Source organism: Rhinolophus ferrumequinum, chromosome 3 (genome assembly GCF_004115265.2).
Source record: "Rhinolophus ferrumequinum isolate MPI-CBG mRhiFer1 chromosome 3, mRhiFer1_v1.p, whole genome shotgun sequence".
Lineage (NCBI taxonomy): Eukaryota > Metazoa > Chordata > Mammalia > Chiroptera > Rhinolophidae > Rhinolophus > Rhinolophus ferrumequinum.
Window position 1 is genome coordinate 39,512,632 of NC_046286.1, and position 20,937 is coordinate 39,533,568.

The following is a 20,937-nucleotide window of genomic DNA, read 5'->3' on the forward strand; positions in this document are numbered from 1 at the left end:
TGGGTGGAGTGTCACAGATCTCTGTGAAGTCTAGTTGGTTTACAGTGTGTTCACGTCGTCTATTTCCTTGCTAATCTTCTGCCTAGTTGTTCTGTCCATTACTGAAAGTCAGGTAGTGAAGTCTTCAACTGCTGTTGTTGAATTGTCTGTTTCTCCCTTCTTTTCCATCAGGTTTTGTTTTGTGTTGTGTGTTTTAGTGCTCTGTTTTAAGGTTGTATATATGTTTATAATTGTTACATCTCTCTAATGAATTGACCCTGTAATCATTATAGAATGTCTCTATTTATCTCTAGCAACTATTTTTTAAAGCACATTTTATTTGATATTAGTACAGCCACTGTGCCTTTCTTATAGTTGCTGTTTGCATCGTGTATCTTTTTCTATCATTTTATTTTTATATCTTTGAATCTGATGTGTGTCCCCTGTAGAAAGCATTAAGTTGGATCTTTTTTTTAAAAGAAAAAAAAATCCAGTCTGACAATCTCTGCATTTTGATTGTCTATGCTTTTTTGCCTCTATTGAAATGATCGCTTTTTTTTTTAATCCTTTGGTATGGTGAATTGCATTGATTGATTTTCATATGTTAAACTTGCATTCCCCTATTAAACTCCATTTGTTCATGATGTCTAACACATGGTGTACCCTGGAGATAATATGTCACTTTGTTATATTTTCTAGAATTTTGTAGAGTATTTTGGCCTCTGTGTTTTTGAAGAATATATGTAGTTTTTCTTTCTTATAATGTGTTTATCTGACTTTAATATCATATTGCCTCAAAAAAGGAGAGTTGCATCATTTGTGGGTGTTTAGATTCCAAAACAAATATATCAAAGGTGAAAATTGTGAGTAGCCAAAATTATGGTTGAAAATCATTTAAATCCACAATAATAACAGGTGGCCATATTTATGCATCATTTTGTAGATAAATGTACTGTCTTTTAGTAAGCATACAATTAAGAATTTCCCTGAATAGTTAGAACAGGTTAGAATAGCTGAACACCACGTAAAGTAGTTGGCTTGTACTTAGAAGTCATGTTCTATAAAACACACACACACACACACACACACACACAAACTTTACATTTTCAAATTGTTTCTCACTCATGCTCTATGTCAAACAAGGGTGGATGATGCTCTAGGTAGTGTCACTCCAAGAACAGATGGATGGCTGCTCTAGTCTCTGGAATGTCGCTAGCTATTGAGGCAGAGGAAGAATACATGAAGAATCGGCCACCAGCTCTTAAATTCTTCCACCCAGGAGAAGTTCTCTACACTTGTACGTACATTCATTGGCAAAGCAAGTCATATTGCCACGCCTAATTCCAGGTGGGTGGGGAAGTGCAGTCTGCCTGGGCTCTGAGAAGCAGAGCAAATGGAAGCACTTGTGAGTATCGCTCAAGTTTACCACATGGGGCCCGGACACCAAGGTTCTGAAAGATCCCCATGTGATTCTAATGTGAAGTCAAGGTTGAGTACCAGTGGTCTAGGGCTTAAAATCTCATTTAATTTGTCCTGGTTAAATGTGTGCATGATGTTTCTCTCTCTTTCTCTCTCTCTCTCTTTCCATGATGTGACATAGGTTGACTTGTATTTTACCTATGTCTGGGGGTGGCTTTACATGGTGCAGAGAACAAATTGCCAAGGTGACAATTTGTGACCACTGCTCACCTGACCCTTTTCTCTTCCCTCCTTTGCCACATGGGTTACCATCAGGCATTCCCAACCTCCTCACAAAGTCTCTAATGCCTTCAGTAGTGCCAGTTGTTCACGGTTTTGAAATAAGTTAAATGGATAAAAAGTCACAACAGAAAAAAAAAATGGAGGTAAGTTTAGATTTGGGTCTCCAAAATTTCTTTTGGCCTCAATACTCATGATTCTGTAAGCCACAACTTTATTTAGGCTGTATTAGGTTGGTGCAAAAGTAATTGCGGTTGAAAAGGTTAAAAGTTATTACAAAAACTGCAATGACCTTTGCCCTAACCTAATAGAAACCTGGCAATACACACACATTACTCTGGGGATTAAGAAAAAAATCACTACTGCCAGGCTGGCATGTATTTTTGTTTATAGGTTAAGTGGCTCTCTCTGAACCATTACACATACAAGCTGATATAAATACTGGAGCAGTATTTTGAGCCATCATTTGTATCTAAATCCTTCCACCAGGCTGAACACGAATGTCAGATAAAGCCACTTTGAAGGATGCCCTTTCTGCAGTGACTGCTCACAGGGTTTCTGTCTATGTCAGATGGTTCAGGTTCCTAAAAGACTAATCACACAGCACCTCAAGACCCTGCAGGAGATAAGCCAGAGAGCAGTTCCCTGGATGTTTGGGAAGGGTGGAAAGAAGGATAACGCACGCGTTGGGTGGTACAGATGACTTAGAGCCATAGATTGGTTTCAAATAATGTTCATTGAAACATAGTGCCTGACAAATGCAAAGCTCTCAATACACACTAGTGAGCAGCAGAATCAGATTCTAAAAATTAGAAAGACCCTAAACAATTCCTAAAGGAAGCATAAATCCTCTCAAGAGTCTCCTCCGACAGTGTTCATCCATTCTGTACTCGACTATCTCCAGTGAAAGAGAATTCATTATTTCCCAGTCTACTTGATAAGTTCTTTATATCGAGTTGGAATTTGCTTCTTCTGTTTCTTGTTCTTCATTCTGGAACAAAATAGCAAATTTAATCCTTTTTCTACAAGGAAGCCCATCAAACATTTTTAAAAAACTAATATATCACTTTTAAAATCTTATGTAGACAAAATATCTCATTTCTTTATCTCTTCCTAAAATCATAGGATGTCATATTGGAAAAAATCTATTAAACAATTTATAAAAACTCTTTAACGGCACAAGAATCTCCAGAAAGTTCATTGAGGCTAAAACAGCATCCATCATTCAGCTTCTATTCTGCCACCAAGTCATTGTCTGTTATGGGTTGAATTGTGTCCGCCCCCCCAAAAAAATGAGTACTTAACCCCCCCAAAAAACTGAGTACTTAACCCCTAGTACCTTAGAATGTGACTTTATTTGGAAATACAATGGTTGCAGATGTAATTAGTTAAGAGGAAATTATACAGGAGCAGGTGGTGTCCTCATCCAACAACACAGGTGTCTCTATAAGAAGAAAGCCATGTGAAGATACCAGAGATAAGAACGGAAGAACAAGGAGAACATCATGTAAAGACACAGGGAGAGATTGGGTTAAGGCTGTAAGCCAAGGAATACCAAAGATTGACCGCAAACCACTAGAAGTTAGGAAGAGGCAAGGAAGGATTCCCGTGTAGGTTTCAGAGGGAGCACGACTCTGCCAGCAACTTCATCTTGGACTCCTAGCACCCAGAACTGTGGGACAATACATTTCTCTATGCATTTTGTGCTACTTTGTTACAGCAGCCCTAGGGAACAAATACACTGGCTGTGACTATATCTTGGACTTTCTTTTCAGAATGATCCCAATAGGATCATTCCATGTGGTAATCAGCAAAGCAAGAAAAGTCATGGAGTTCTTCCATCCAAGTATCCCCAGGCCTGAACTGAAACCAATTTCAAGTAGTCTGTGAACTAGCATGTATATTGTCAAACACATGCTGTAAGGGGGTAAATCTCCGAATCCACATATTTAAGTGTACCAATGTAATAGCCTCATTTTTCTATAACTTGATTTTTAAACAACAGCTCTGCTGAGATACAATTTTTATGGCACTAAATTCACCCTTTTAGTGTACAATTCAGTGGTTTTTAAAAAATATATATTCACAAAGTTATGCAACCATCACATTCTTTAATTTTAGAACATTTTTACAACTGCCCCCAAAAACTCTTTACCCAATAGCAGTCACTCCCCATTACCCCTTTACTCCAGCCCCTGGCAACCACTAATCTATTTTCTGTTTCCATTAATTTGTCTATTCTGGACATTTCATATAAATGGAATTTATGTGTTTTTTTGTAACTGGCTTCTTTCACTTAGCATAATGTCTTCGAGGTTCATCCATGTAACAGTACCTCATTTATTTTTAATTGCCAAGTAATATTCCATTGTAGCGATATACTATGTCTTGTTTATCCATATCAGTTGATGGATATTTGGATTGTTTCCATTTTTGGTAACTATGAACAATGCTGCTCTATGAATAATTATTTGTGTACAGGTTTTTGTGTGTTTTCATTTCTCTTGGGTGTATACTTAGGAGTGGAACTTCTGGGTCATATGATAAATCAGCTTAACATTTGGAGGAATGATATGTTATTGTCCACAGCAGCTGCACCATTTTGCACTCCCATCAGCAATGTATCAGCGTCCCAATTGCTCCATATCTTAACCAACACTTGTTACAGATGTCTTATTTCAGCTTTCCTGGTGGATGTGAAATGGCATCTCACTGTGGTTTTGATTTGCATTTCTCTAATGAGTAACAATGTTAAACATCTTTTCAATGTTACAACGATACAATGTTAAACATCTTTTCAATGTTACAATGTTACAATGTAACAATGTTAAACAGTGTTTATTGGCCACTTGTATATTTTCTTTGGAGAAATGTCTACTCAAAACCTTTGCCCGTTTAAAAAAAAATAGAGTTATTTTAAGAGCAGTGTTACATTCACAGAAAAAATTAGCAGAAAGTACAAAGAGTTCCTGTATGCCCCTTGCCCTCACGAGAACACAGACTTCCCACTATTAACATTCCATTCTAGCGTGGTACTTTTCGTTATGATCAGTAAACCCACATATTATTGTCACTCAAAGTCCATAGTTTACACCAGGGTTTGTTCTTGGCGTTTTACAGACTGTGGGCTTTGGCAGCTGTACAATGCCATGCATGTCTCCTTGCAGTGTCATACAGAATAGTGTCACTGCCCTAAAAATCCTTTGTGCTATGTCTATTCATCCCTCTCCCCCGCCCCAACGCCTGAAAAACAACAATCTTTTTACTGTCCTATAGTTTTTGCTTTTCCAAAATGTCATATATGGGGTGTGATCAACAAATAGGGTGAATGTTTAAATTAAAAAAAAATTATTACAGTAAAAACATATTGCCATTAATCCCCCTCAAAACACTCCCTCTCACTTCAAACACACGTATCCCATCATTCTTGCCACTTTCTGAAGCAGTTCTGGAAGTCCTTTTTCATGAGTGTCTTTACTTCATCCTCCATCATGACAACACTCCGTGTCACACATTGATTCTGGTACGGCAATTTCCATCAAATAAAAACATTCAGTGTGTCCTCATCCACCTTATTCACCAGATCTGGCACCGTGCAACTTCTGGCTCTTCCCCGAATTCAAAATCACCATGAAAGGAAAACGTTTTGAATCGATTAAGGACATCAAGGCAGCCACAACAGCACAACTAAAGACACTCATGTAAGACGACTTCCAGAACTGCTTCAGAAAGTGGCAAGAACAATGGGATGAATGTGTTCAAAGCGAGGGGGGTATTTTGGGGGGGGGGATTAATGAAAATGTATCTTTTACTGTAATAAATTTTTGAAAATTTAAACACTGATTGTATTTTTTGATCACACCTCATAGTTGGAATCATACAGTAGGTAGCTTTCTCAGATTGACTTGTTTCACTTAGTAATATGCATTTAAGCTTCCTCCATTTAATTTTTTTCATAACTTTGTATCATTTCTTTTTAACATCAAATAAACTGGATGTACCAGTTTATTTATCAAATCACCTACTGAAAAAGGACAAATTTTGGCAAATTTTGGCAATTATGAATAAAGCTGTGATAAACATTTGTGAGCTGGTGTTCGTGTGGGCATAAGTTTTTAACTCCTTTAGGTAAATATTAAGGAGTAGATTGTTGGATCATATAGTAAGAGTGTTTAATTTTATAAGAAACTGCTAAACTATCTTCTAAGGTGGAAGATAATGTACCATTTTGCATTACCACCACCAATGAATGGGAGTTTTTGCCTATTTGTTAACTGGGTAATTTATCTTTTTATTGTTAAGTTTAAGGGTTTTTCAAAAATGTATTCCAGATACAAGTCCCTTATCATTCTGACTGCTGGGCCTCCTCAAGTTTCCTGCATCCTGATGCCATATCTGCATCTCTTTTGGCATATGAGGGAAACATTTTGCTGTTCCAAATGCTATGCCATGGTGGTGAGTTTGAGGACCCTGTGATAATCTTCCAGGCTCATCTACAAAGAAAGACACCTACAGTTCTTTGTGTTCTATGGCTCTACCCCTATAGAAGGTGGGAAAAGCTGGCTCTTAAATTAGCATGCTCTTTTTGATCTTTTATTTTAGTCATAAATTTTGTACCCTAAGTCATTCAGGTTCTTGAGGATTAATACTCAGAAACCTGTCTTTAAAACTCTAACTCTTTTCTCCAATTACCATACCTGCCATTAGCTTTAAAATCTATTATAAAATTCAAAATTCCTTTGCCTCCTCGATGACTCTGGTGGAGTTTGAATGGTCGCAGGTAACAGCATGTAAGGATAAAACACTACAAAATATGTTGTTATGTAAGAGTTCAAAAGTGAGCTGAGTCCAAAGAGGTACAGGTTGTACAGGTAGTGAAGGTGAGTGACAGTGAGCCAGGTGTCATTTTGAAGAATGAACAGCAACGTTGCCTATCTTTTTAAATTACACTTCCAAAATTCCCAGAAAATGACAGTTTCCCAACTTAGTATTAATGAAATGTGGCCAAGGTGGATCCCACTTCAAAGCATAGACATTTCCATGGTTACCAGGTAGATGATGTGGTGGGGACTAGGGGAAAATCTCAAAAAAAAAAAAAAAAATGACTTGCTGGGCAGACAAATCTGTTGGTGTTCATTGTTGTTCCTGACGGCCTACTGTCAGAGGTTCAAACTTCTTACATCAGCATATGAAGACCTTCAAAATTTTGGGCCTGTCCTTTCCCAACCTCCTAGCTTCATCTGATGGAAACACTTCACACTTGTCCTTTCACATTTTACTCTGATTTGTAAATTCATGGACAAAGAAGGTATCCTTTGAAACATTTGGATTTTTAAAAAGAAATTTACAAAGTGGATTACTTTAAATGTAAATATAATGACTCAAATTCTCAAGATTTCTAAGCTAATTAGAGTAAACCAGTCAAGTCATTTTCACTGCACCTGAGCAAAAATGCACCCAATTCCTAACAAGGAGATTTGCAGGTTGAAACCTAAGTTTTCCTCTTTCACTCTCATTTAAATTCAGAACAAAATCAATCAAAATCTATACAGACTTGTTAATCAGTCAAGGAGGATTTGAATAAAGAGCAGAGGATTTGAGCAGGGGTTCCCGAAGTTTTCTGAAACTCAAAACCAATAAACCAATGCCAATCAGCAACTGTTCCATCCCTTACTTATAGGATATAGAACAGGAGAGGATAAAAAAAAGGGTTACATGTCAAAAGACAGTATAAATCTTAACATGAAAAAGCCGTCGGAGTTGACAATGTAAATGACATTAGAAAAGAACAAATGCAGGGATGGTGTGAAACACTGCAGAACCGCGCCGGTCCCGGGCACGCGCCGCCGACTTTGGGGAGGCTCCACCCCTAGGATCAATCTCATTGGAGCTCACCGGCCCACTCGCACACGCCCCAGATCCTCTTCCGCATGCGCACGACGGGCAAACCCCGCTAGGCCCTTTTGGTCGCCTTTCCCACCCCTGAATTCGGAGCTCGCTTGGTTCTAGTTCACGGGACCGCCCCTTCGGCCCAGCCAATGAGGAAGCTGCCTTGGTGTTCCGCCCTCCCTGAAGGCACTGTGCGGCGGCGCAGCTTGCAAACCCCGGCGGCGAGTAGGGATGGCTGCTGTAGTGGCGACTGCTGGCTGGCTGTTGCGGCTCCGTGCTGCCAGGGCCGGGGGACATTGGCGTCGGCTGCGTGGTGCGGGGCTGCTGCGGGGCTTCCTGCAGCCCACCTCTGCCGGCAGGGATGCGGCCCAGAGGCGGCAGGTGGCTCACTTCACTTTCCAGCCTGACCCGGAGCCCATGGAGTACGGTGAGCTAGGACCTGCCTTTTTGGTCCCGCTGCAACTCAGACTCCCTGGCGGGCGGGCACGCTCAAGGAGTGCCACCCTCTAGGTCCGGGGTAGGGGCAGACAGGCAGATCGTGCATCCCGGAATAATCCCTGCCCTGCTCTTTGGAGCCTCATCCTACCTTAGGGTCTGACTGTGGTTTCCTCCTCGCTCTGTTTTGGTGACCGTTCCAACCGTTGAGAGGCAGCCCGTGGACACCCTCGAGATGGGTGGGAGGACACACTGCGTTTTGGAAGGGCTTGAGGTGGAGGGGTGGTTCCTAGGGAACGCCTCACTTTCTCCATCCTTGTTTTCCCAACCCTGGCTTTAGGTGGTGGTGTCCCAGCTTGCCTAGGGGTGGGCCACTAACTATTGGCAGCGGTATATAAATGAAATATTTTTTCCCCTCCTTTGGCAGGTAAGAGAAAACGGAGGAAGTAAGTAACTGAATTGATTTTCCCAAGGTCACAGAATAGGTTCTTCCTAGAGATGGGAGAGTCCAGGCTTCCTATGTAAGCCTAGTACTGAGCTTGTGCTGGGGTAGGTTGCCACTTAGCCAAGGAGGTGTAATCGATGTAGGTGAAAGGAGGAAGAAGCCATCTCCTGCTTCTAACGGTAAGAAGGACATGTAACACACCTCAGAGTATGACAGTTGTGTGACTTTTACAATTTTTTTCTGCGAGTTTTATGTAATCTCCAAAAGATCCGGTGCCATCATCAGAACATTGGAAACAATAAGAAAACCGTTGCCTTTTCCTTATCTAATAAATTCTTACATGCTAGAGCTGAAGTTTGTCTTTACTTGTGAATAATAAGAATGAATATTTATTGAGTGGTTACCTGGGGCAGGCACTGTGCTCAGAAATTTACATTCTCATCTCATTTAATGCTTACGACAAACTTAAAGATGTCAACAATGTTTTCATTCCCATTTTTCAGTTAGGTTAACTGAGGTCTTGAGATAGTTTGTCCAAGGTTACATGGGTAAGTTAGTGGTAGCTTCAACTTTGGAATTATTCAGATTCCAGAGCTTCTATTCTAAACAATGTGCTAAAATGCATGTAGAAAAAATTTGCAAAGAGGTGTCCCAGTTTTGTGAAACAGTAGATACCATAAAGATGAATAGTAGCAATTTTTTTCTCACCACGAACCTCGAATTCTGTCTTCAGAGCAAAGAAACTTTAGCCCAGTACTTGACAAATTGAGTGTAGGCCTTATTAACCCCCTTATGTAATTGTTAAGTTGCTAAAATTTGAGTACAATGATAATCATGTTTTAATGTTTATTCTTGTTATAGAAATAAAAACATCATAGATAATTTGGACAGTAGAAAAAGGAAAAAAAAAGCAAGTAATCTCACCACCCATTATTGTAAAGATTGCTAACATTTTGAGGTGTATCCTTCCAGGTATTTCCTTCTAGTTTAGTGGAATTAAATTATTCTACTAATAAAAGTAGTGGAGTTAAATATTTGTAGTTTTAATACAAATATAATCTGCATTATTTAATGAGAAACATTTTCCCATATTGTTATATAGTTTTTATAACCTTCTTTAGAAGACATGTTCTGTGGAGTACACACTTATAATTGAGGGATTAAAATCTTGCCCTAGAATTAGATTGTCCTAGGTTCAGTCTTGGCCTTACTTCTGTAACTTTGGACTCATCCCTTATCCTCTTTAAGTCTCGATTTCTTTATAAATAAGGGATTAATAATAAGACCTACTTCAGAAGATTGTTATGAGGACTAAATATGGATAATGTGTATGATGTATTTAACACAGTCTCTGACAACTAAGAAGCACTAGATAAATGGAAACTTTAATTGCCATTATGCTTTAGTTGTTACAGTTTTGCGGTGTTACAAATAATGCAGATAGAAACATTTCATATATTTTATGTATCTGAGATTATTTCTTTAGGTTAAAGTTCCAGCGATGATATTTCTGACTCAAAGATATAAACACTTCAATGGATTTTTACTGTTTAGTTCAAATTACCAGTTTATACTCCCATGGGTGTTATGCTAAAATCGCAGGTGTACTGTGATGTGATTCATAATAAAAAAATACATATTTGGTTTTTGTTTCAATTCTGGCAGAGCTCCTAAAACCCTTGAAATTTCCTGTGAAAGGAGCAATAAAAGTATCTTTTGTTATGTTAATGTTGATTTTTGAAAGTTCCTAAATCACTTAAGGATGGGAGCTTAGTCTGTGGAAGAACCAACCCTTTGATTAGAAGGTTGGAACTTTTAATTCCGTCTCCCTGACCTCGGAGGAGGGGAAGGGGACTGGAGATTGAATAAAATTACCACTGGCCCATGGTTTAATCATCACGCCCATTTACAGAAGCTTCCGTAAAAACCCAAAAGGACAGGACGCAGAGAGCTTCTGGGTTGGTGAACAGGTGGAGATTCTGGGAGAATGGTGTGCTCAGAGAGCATGGAAGCTCCTCACCCCTCACACAATACCCTATGCATCTCTTCTTTCTGGCTGTGCCTGAGTTATATCCTGCAATCTAGTAAGTAAAATGTTTCTCTGAGTTCTGGGAGCTGGTTTAGCAAATTAATTGAACCCAAGGAGGGGGTTGTGGGAAACTGTGATCTTTAGCTGGTTAATCAGAAGCACAGGTGACAACCTGAACTTATGATTGTCATCTGAATTTGGGGGAGGGGGCAGTTTTGTGGGACTGAGCCCTTAAGCTCTGGAATCTGATGTAACCTCTAGGTAGATAGTCATAGAATTGAGTTGAATTGTAGGACACCCAGCTGGTATCACAGAATTGCTCGGTAGTGTGTTAAAAACACACCCACATTGGAATTAGTGTCAGAATTGTACGTGCACACACACATTATTTAACAGCATTTTGGATCCATGGTTGGAAATACAAAAACAATGTTTTCTCTCTGCGGTTGGTTGAATCCACGAATGCAAAACTGGAGGATACAAAGGGCCGGCTGTATTTATTGAAAAAAATTGACGTCTAAGTGGACCCATGCAGTTCAAGGGTCAACTGTCGTTTTGTACACTACCGTTTTTTGTAATAAAGATATTAATGATGATATTAGCTTTCTGCCTTTCATAGGTGCTACAGAGTATTTTCATTCTTTTATTTTGGTTATTTTGACACATGAAAAGGATTAGTTAAAATAGAGTGGTAGTTAGGGTCCACTCTGAGGAGGTGACATTTAAGCCCCATTGTGAGGAATGACAAAGGAATCACCCCTACAAAGATCAGCGTGGAACAGTTTTCCAGGAAGAAACTAGGCCAGACAAGGGCAGGGGCCCTGAAGCGGAGGGAGCCTGTGCTGTGTGACTGAGAAGGCCGCTGTGGTTGGGATATGCTGAGTAGGGGGAAATAGGTGACTGCCAAGACCAAAGGAGGGGTAGACTGGGGAGTCCTCTTTCCGGTATTGGAGATTGTAGGGAACAGAACATGAGGGGAGAGGTTAGAAAGCGGGGGCTTAATATGAGGAATGGAAAATAATGAGTTTGGAGGAAAAGGATGACGGGTAGGAAATAAGTTTGGAAAGGCTGATGGAGGCCTCGGGAGCCAGAATAAAAGTTGGGGGAGAGCAAAGATCGAATATCTCCAATATAGCCTACCTGTGCTGGATGAATTACAGTTAAGTTTAGACTTCGTTCTCTGGACTGCGGAGGGCCATCGAATGTTTTTAGGCAAGAAAGTGACTTGAGATGTGCCCATATTATACGATTAGGAAAGTTTATAGAGTGGATCATTGAGGGGAAGGGAAGGTGGCAGAGAAATCAGTCAGAAGGATATTGTAACTGTCCACATTAGGGGATATCATTGTTTGAACTTGGAGAGTGCCAGTGGGAATTGTATGTTTTGGAGGAATTGACCAGATTTGGCACTGTGGGGGGTGAGGGAAAGGGGTGTCAAAGGTGACTTGACATTTTCAGCATGGGAGGCTAAAAGGATGATAAGAGAAGTGGTATCTCTGATACAAATGAGGAATGCTGGAGGAGAAGCATGTTTTCGGAGGGAGATTGGGGATGACTTAGATTTTTGATTTGTTGACTTGATGTCTTAGTCTGTTTGGCTACTATAACAAGAATACTATAGACTGGGTGGCTTACAAGCAACAAATTTATTTTTCACAGTCTGGAAGCTGGGGAGTCTAGGATCGAGGCATTGGCAGGTTTGTGTCTGGTGAGCTCCCTTGTTCTCAGACTGCCCCTTCTCACTGTGCACTCACATTGTGGAAGGGGTGAGAGAGCTCTTTGAGATCTCTTTTACAAGGGCTCTAATCCCATTCATGAGTGCTGTGCCCTCATGACCTAATCACCTCCCAAAGGCCCCACCTCCTAACACCGTACATTAGGGATTAGTTTCAACATAGAAATTTGGGGAGACATAGACATTCAGCCTATAGCATGTGTTTGTGGAATACAGCACTATGAGGAGGGCTAGTCTGAGTGCTAATCTGGCACCAAAACAACTATGTCAAACTTGGGAACCCTTGAGACTAGGGAGTTCTCTCCATGTCGCTTTTCCCCAGTCTTACTCAGAATTGTCTCAAATGTGTATCCTTCCTCTTTTCTCTTCCAACTCTGTATTTCCTTGTTCTCACTCACTTTATTACTGCTCACCCAGACCTTTCCGTCGTACCCCACAGAATGATGATAATGATCGAGACTTATCAGTGTCCATCAAGTGCCAGACACTATTCTGAGTGCCTCAAATGTATCAGTTCATTTAATCCTCATATATAATAACAGTGCTGTGATAGACATTTTATTATGATCCATGTTTTACAGATGAAGTAACAGACACAAAGAGGTTAAAGTTCTATTTTTTTTGACATTTCAACTTCCCTAGGTCATCCCACTTGTAAGAAGTAGAGCCAAGCTTCCTTTTTGAGTTGTCTGGCTCAGTCTGGCTTCAAGAGGCCATTCTTCTAAGCACTCTGCAATTCTGCCTTTGCATCTTTTGTACATGCTTCACTTTCTACACATAACACGTGGCTCCCTCTTAACTCTACCTCAAACCTGGCTTTCCCCAAATCTGCTGCTGTTTTTGGATCTCATTTGAGTAGACACTGCAGTCCTTGTCTTTCATTGTGATTTACCCAACTTCAAGTTTCTTCTCTATTTAATTTATAATCTGAGAACTTGATTCATAGTTTTCCTAATCCCATTTTTGCCATCGTTGTGGAAGACTGCAACGTTCTAGAGGCAATATTGGAAAGAAGCTAAGAGTTGGGTGGGTTTCTTTAGTTGGACATGCCGAAAGCTGAACCCTCACTTTCCAGCTTTTCATTGTGACGTTGCCCAAGTTTGTCAGTCTTCAGAAGCTTTCTTCATCTGTATTGCCTCAGAGGGGGACTCAAAGAGGTAATCCTTATGATTACTGGTGCCTGTTATACTGGACTTGGTCTCCCTAACTAGGGGAAATGGAAGAGAAGCAGCACAGAACAGATGGTCAATAAGTGGTATGTGGGGGGGAGGGTGAGGGGATTGGAGGGCAGTCGGTGACCACAGGATGGCCACGGGGTTTGAAAATTAATCTGGGGAACGTAATTTGGTGGTTACCAGAGCGTAAGGGGGTTGGGGGGTGGGGGATGAGGGTGAGGGGGATCAAATGTACGGTGATGGAAGGGGAGCTGACTCTGGGTGGTGAACACACAGTGTGATTTATGGATGATGTGATTCAGAATTGCACAACTGAAATCTATGTAATTCTACTAACAATTGTCACCCCAATAAATAAAAAAAATAAAAAAAAAAAAAAAAGGAAATACAAACACTAAAAAAAAAAAAAAAAAAAAAAAAATAAGATGATAGAAGAAAAAAAAAAAAATAAGTGGTAGACATTTGATAGTAACTACCTCACTGAATTCTCACAATTGCCCTATACATTAGATATTATCCCTGTTTTAGAGAGGAGCAAGCTGAATGTCAACAGTTAAGTATCTTTCCTTGTCTCATCCAGCGTAACACGGGCAGTGAGAATGAGAAGAGGCGGCAAAGGGTTAAAAAAAGAAACAGAAATCAAGAAATTTGTGCAATAGGGGCCAAGGGTCTCACAGCCTCAAAGACTGAGAACCCTGAATTGGGCCACCTTGTGGCCTTTACTGATGTACACACAGGAAGTAGCATTGTTTTCTCCACTGTCTCTGAGTCTCATACATCATACCAGAAAACTGATTCAAACCAATCACCCGTGCCTGCAAGCAGCTGGAATCGAAAGTCCCAGGATATCTTAATAATTGTGGTATGTGCCTCCCCAGGGACAAAACCTTTATGCTGAAACTTATTGATAAGAATAGAAGGAAAACTGATGTTATCACGTCATTGAATCACTTCCCAAGCAGGTTGTGGGAAGGAATATAGCCACATAGGCAGAAATTCTCCTTAGACGGGGGACGGTGGGGGGCTGTGCCCACCTCTGTTGATCCCATGAGTTCTCCAGGTGGTCCCCACACAACTGTGCCTGGCTTAGGTCATTCCCCCCGTGGGGAATCTTACCCATCATTGGCTATCCAGCCATCTTTTGGGGCCAAACAGGGAGACATAAGGTGTAAGCACAAAGGTGAAACAAAGTCCCTGAAAGGATCAATCTCACAGACTCTTCTTTCTTTCGGGGTAGCACGATGGGACAGATGGTTAGGCTGCGCATGACAACATTTCCCAAAGTCACACAGTGTGTAAATAGCATCCCAGATTCCAGGCCAGGCCTGCCGTACCCGTGTCTTTGCTCCCTTCGTTACCCCATGTTGTTCTCCAGGAACAGCACATCTGGGCCTCTCCCTGCTGCTGATTTCAGGCATTGTATATATGTGTAGGTTTGTTTATTCATTCATTCGATGCATCTTGTTTTCTCCTGGATGCCAAACTTTGCTAGGTGCTTAGGGATATGGAGATGGGCCTCTCCTCAGGGAATTTGAATTCTAGTGAAGGAGATGGGTGAAAAATAGCAAGTAAATGCCTACTTAAATCAATCCTAATTGCAATACACGACCTGATGGAAGGAGGGTGGTAGAGATGTGACTGGCCCCTAAGAAGAAGTAACATTGAACCAAGCTCTAAAAGGGATCAGAAAGGAGTATTCACGGAGGTGTGAAGTGGGTGCCAGGCAGAGGGATTGGCATGTGTGACCGTACTGAGGTGGCAGGGATCTTGGTTTGGTAGACCTGAGAGAACACTCGAGTGGTGAGCTTTGGGGACAGTCATGCAGAATGGGACTAGAGGTGGACAGCGAAGAGATCAAGCAGGGCCAGTGGACATGTAGGATGGAGCTTTATTCTACGTTCAGTCAGAGGCTCTTAAGGACTTTGAGCAAAGGAGTAATTGCTTTTTAGGACTCACATTACAGCATTGACGAATGACTTGGAGGGGTAAGTGTGAAAAAGTACAAATGAGGAAGCAGTACTACAGAAGGAATGTTTGTGTCCCTCCCAAATGATGTTAAAGCCCAAATCCCAATGTGAGAGTATTTGGGGGTGGGACCATTGGGAGGTAATTAGGTCATGAGGGTGGAACCCTCATGAATGGGATTGGAGCTAAGAAGAGACCCCAGAGAGATTATCTCTTTCCCTACAATATGAGGATACAGCAAGAAAATGGTCTTCTGCAAACCAGGAAGAGGAAACCAGCAGGAAACCACTTTTTTTGCAAACCAGCAGGAACTCACTTTGGTCCTGGAATTCTCAACCTCTGCAAAGAACAATGAGAAATAAATTTCTGTTATTGAAGGCACCAAATCTATGGTATTTTGTTATAGTAACCTGAGCTGACTAAGGCAGTTTTCTGGAACAGGAAAGAGATGATGAATTCTGGAAATAGGAGATGGTAGTGCTGGATTTTAAGCTATATTTTGGAAGTAATATATTTTGAAGTAGGATGTGATGGATTGGAAGTGGATGCAAGTAATGAATAAAAGGAAGACATTTAAGGATGCCTCCTTGCTTTCTGTCTTGGACACCTGCGTGGAGGGTAGTGCTGTTTGCTAAGATGTGAAAGTAGCATCTTGGGCATAGACTTCAAGTGTTCAGTTTTATGCTTGTTGAGTTAAAAAAGCCCAAGACACCCAAGTAAGGAATGGCTGACTATTGGATATAAAAGTCAGGAGGTCTGAGGAGAGATCTGGATTGCAGATACCCATTTGGGAATCACAAGCGTGTAGATGGGTTTAAAAACCATTTAGAGATGGAGTAGAGAAGGAGCCAGAAAAAGGAAGGGAAGTACCATCGCTTGTCATATCTTGACCAACGTTACCCAGTGCCCTGACAGGGAGAACCCAGGGACCCTAGCCACAGTCTCTTCAACTTTCAGGCTTTCTTAGGACCTCCTATTTTGGTGACTCCCTCATTCTACCTCTGCCCTAGCATTGTTTACTTTCTTCCTGTTCATGGATATGCAGTATGTATTGGCACCTTAAAAAGGCATTTATGTTTATCAATTCTTTATTTACATTTTAATATAAAATGTTCTGTCCCTGATATTTTGACTCTCCTTGAAACTTGCTTTATAAAGTTGAGGTTGGGACACTCTTTAATAGGGATTAGAGTGGGATAGAGAATTCATACATGGTACACGGAAAGGGATTCCTGGAGAATAGGGTGTCTGGAGGGGTGGAGGAGGTTTTTTTTTGGGGGGAATAGGTAGTTCCGTAGGCATCTTTCCATTTCACAATGCCAGATTAAGCCCCTGAAATCATTCATCATCATCACGCTTCCACAGGCATATACTGATTGTAATGTATGTGTTAGGCATTGTGCTAAATGCTATGGTTCCTTAGGAATACGATGAGGAAGTGCTATATGTAATACACAGGTCTGTAGCAAGGACTAGGCAGCTCAGAGGAGGATCAGTGCTAGAAGTGTTGGCAGAAACTTGTTTTCAGAAAGTAGACCCTAATTTTCCATATCATAGCTGTGTATTTTTATTTGTTCAGGGTTTAACTACAAAGACACTTACTTTTGACATGTCCTGCTGTCGTCCTTATTTATTTCTGGAGACTGCTCTTTGGGACCCATTTACCCCTTTTGTCTCAAATGCTCTGGAAGGCTTCTCTCTCCCATCAACACTACTTCCTACTGAATAGTTATTCAAAATAAGTGAACTCCATCAGACTGTTATTGCAATATCCCCTCTCCCCTGTCCCATTTCGCCTGCAGTCTAAGTTCGTCTTTGAATTGTGACATTGGTAGCTCCTTTTTCCTACCCCATTGCTTTCTCTGGGTTGATTAACAATTTGCTTTGTGTATTTTTTATCTTTAATGAAATAGCTGCATGTATTTATTTGTTGAGCCATTCATTCAACAAATGTTTATTGAGTGCCTACTACAGTACATGTCTGACGTAAGCACCAAGCACATAGCGCTGATCAAAAGCAGGTCAGAATCCCTGCCCTCTTGGTACTAAGTTCTATTGTGCCCCTTACATTTCAACAACATCCACTTTATCTTTGCAGCAGTGATGACGACATAGTTTTTCATGATGCTCTACTTAGGACAATTTTAAGTGAGCAGCTGAAGTCCAACCATAAAGTAGTTTTACCAGTGGGTACCCATTAGCTTGTGTCCTTGATTTGGGTAATTGTGCTGCTGTGTGTATACTTTTATGTTTGTTTTGTTACAACTTTTAATCTTGAAAAGAAAAGTTGTCAGTCTGGTTTTGAAATTTAGCAGCCGTTTATTAACACTGGTAATTGTAGGATTTGGCAGCTGTGTTTAATAATTTTTGAGTGGTTTTCATAGACCACTTTTTATTTTTTCAGGTCTTCCCAGTGGCACAGCTTTGGTTAGACGTGCTACAATTGTGCTTATCTTATCATGAGGGAATACAGGCATATTTTATCAATGGTCTTTGGTGTAATCTACAGGAGAATAAGTAATTTTAAGGAAATTAAATATTTAAAATGATCTTACTTGTGAATAACTTGTGATTTATTCCTGACCAATCCACAAGTCATACTGTAACTTTAAAAAGAATCAAAAGTAGATGTTACTGTATTAAAAATTGTTATTTAAAACTTTTAAAAGCATCTAGTAGAATAACAGTTAATCCAGAACCCTAAAATTTTGAATCTATTTGAAAACAAGTGTTCAAGAGTAAAAGTTTATACACTCACATGGAAATAGGACCTTTAAATGCCCTTACTTGTAAATTATTTTCAATATGAGTAAGTTCTTTGTGGTTATCAGGCAATACTTTTCATATTAACTTTGTGTAATTTTTATTATTAAAGTCTACTGAACATTTGTTGAGCAGTAGTGAAATAAGATATCTCGGGGACATTCAGTTTTAATTCTAATGGTCAGCAGACCTGACATAAATACCAGATTAGATGTTAAGGCATTTTCCTTCTCCCTAGGTTCTTGATTATGAAAATCCTAATAGACAAAAATCTTACTTTAGGAAATATATGAAATAAGAGAAAGACGATGAATGTCATGGTGGTTGGGAAAAAGGTTTACCCTAAACTATTACATCTGATGTTGGACACCAATAAACAATTTAAAGAGTTTTTATAGACTGGAGAAGAATTTAAGGAAAATATCTATTAAGTGATGTAGCCGTAGCCTAAAGAAAAATAAATTATGACGTGATCATGAACATGTGTGATTGTGTTTCTTTTGACATAAGTGATCTAACATAAGTGATTTTCTTGAATAAATTCCTGTGATCCCCACCAGAAATAAGGGTAGAAATAGGCCTTTATTCTGCGCACAGAAGACAGCAGGGCAGATCTGAGAGGGGATTGCCAAGACTTGAAGCCTAGGCATTCAGCAGTGTTATGGCTCCAGAGAGACGTCTGAAGCCAGAGCAGACAGAGAATCAGTAGCCCGGTTGTCAGTAGATAATGGAAGATTTAAGATGTCAAAGGTCAGAGTTTGCCATGGAGTCTTAGGAAGAAGATGGGTCTCCAGGAGAAAAGAGCAACCTCTGTCTCACCGGCAGAAGGTCAGAGGCAATAGCAGCAGCTGTTGTGACCCACCCTGGGAATTAGCCCTTGGCTTTGGGACACACCAGGCAACTGAGCAGCCCAGAGGTTAGATAGCGCAGTGGTGAGGGTAAGCGGCAGGTGTTGAAGGGATTGGATGTCAGCGTGGCTATGGGTTAAAGTGAGTATCAGTGCATATAGATCAGGACTGGGTCTGAAGACTGTGGATCAGAGAAGATCCAGGCAGAAGCCTTTCTCCGTTCTGAAAAGTGCTTTTGGAGAGGAGTTGACCTAAAGCTTTAGGAGGACTGCAGGCACTGGGCAGCATTGAGGCTTCAATCATACTTTTAAAGTCATGATGTTTCTGAATTTCACCATCTGGAACTTTATCAAATAAAGCTTTATTCCCTTTAGAATAATGCCCAGGTCAAGATGAAGGACACAGACAAAGTCCAGAATCTAACAATGAATAGCTAATATTTATTCAACACTCACTGTGGTAGGTGTTGTTCTAAGAGCTTACATATACTGTTCCATTTAACCCGCCCGATAACACATGTAGGGAGACAGAGGTTGGCTTGCAGAGATTCTGACTTGAGCAGTAAGATAATAGGAAGAACCAAGTCTGATGCGCTTAGTTGGGCATGGCATTCTAGTATTCTCCAAATACTAGCAGTTCTGGGTACTAAAGTTTGTGGTTCCTTCCTCATTGTTTTATGGCCCATGACCATTTGCTTTCATTGGCATATTTAACACATTCCACCGGTCATGTGCATTTTTTATAGCTTATGTTTCTAACACCCCTTTAGGGGATCTTCCTAGACCACTCTTACTCGGGATGGTTCCCTTTTCAGATTTTCCAAAGCTTTTATTTATTGTCTATATACATTTGGTCATTTGATTCTATTCCTTCTTTTTTTGTACTCTTTTTAAAATTGTTTAATATATGTAAATATATTTAAATATATAAATTGTTTAATATATGTAAAACTCTTGAAGTCTGTGTTGCTTTTGTATCTTCCACAGAGCCATCATCATTGGACATAATCCAATAAATTCACATATTCTATACCTTTGTACCTTGATTAATCAAGTTGTAATCAACTGTTAAGAAATGGGTTATTTTTATATATTTTGTAATGTATGAAATGTTACTTAAAAAAAAAAAAATTGTTTTCACAGGGCAAACTCAGAAAATGAATCTCTTCCAAGCAGTAACAAGTGCCTTGGATAACTCACTGGCCAAAGATCCTACTGCAGGTGAACTTCCTTTTTGCTTGATTGGGGTGGCTATGTTACTTCAGCATGGAAGATTTGTTGGAAATATTTGTCTGGAGCTCAGTGGTTAACATTATATCTACCTTAAATGCATAAAAGACCTGACCAAATGATTATGATTACATAATTAAATTATTAACACATTTTTTTTTGTTTTTTGATCCACTCATTGCAAGTTAGTTCTCATGTATATCTAACATCATCATGTTAGTATGTGTGGTTCTGATATTAATATCTTCTGGATTATTACTTACTGTGTACTCCTAGCATATAGAAAAAAATGGAAAATACTACTTCATTCAGCTTTATATTTATAAAATCAAGATTTGATTCAGTACTTCCCTTTAGGATTCATTGTCAACTTGTAAGATTTTTTTGGGGAATAACTTTATAAGTAATTTAACCTTTATTTTACCAATTAAATTATTGATATAAAAACAGCTGTATTCTAAATTTGATTGGCTTTACTTCATATATACATATATAAACATACAGCAAATTTAGAAAACATACAGCATATGTGCTACATATAGAGGGTGCCAAAAAAATGTATACACATTTTAAGAAAGGAAAACTGTATTAAAATTGTAATAGTCAATATATACCAATAACATAAGATGAATACAAATCACATTTGACTTCTGCAGTTATAAGAGGTGCTCAAAGTGGTTACCATCAGCGTCCAGACTCTTCTGATTATGGTGAACTACTGCTTGGGCAAATTGACCCAAGTGTCCA

General features: G+C 39.8%; 1 protein-coding gene across 3 annotated transcripts in view; it reads left to right on the forward strand.

Annotated features, from left to right (window-relative positions):
• Positions 1 to 7,719: 7,719 nt before the first annotated feature.
• Positions 7,720 to 20,937, forward strand: part of BCKDHB (branched chain keto acid dehydrogenase E1 subunit beta) — a 209,550-nt gene continuing 196,332 nt past the window's right edge. For 2 of the 3 annotated variants that reach the window (XM_033103560.1, XM_033103561.1), the window contains exons 1-2: positions 7,737 to 7,993; positions 20,104 to 20,181. In XM_033103560.1, coding sequence (XP_032959451.1) covers positions 7,798 to 7,993; positions 20,104 to 20,181 — 274 coding nt within the window. In that variant the 5' untranslated portion in view covers positions 7,737 to 7,797. Of the gene's footprint in view, positions 7,994 to 20,103; positions 20,182 to 20,937 lie in introns of all 3 variants that reach the window. The other variant, XM_033103559.1, reaches the window with a different exon arrangement.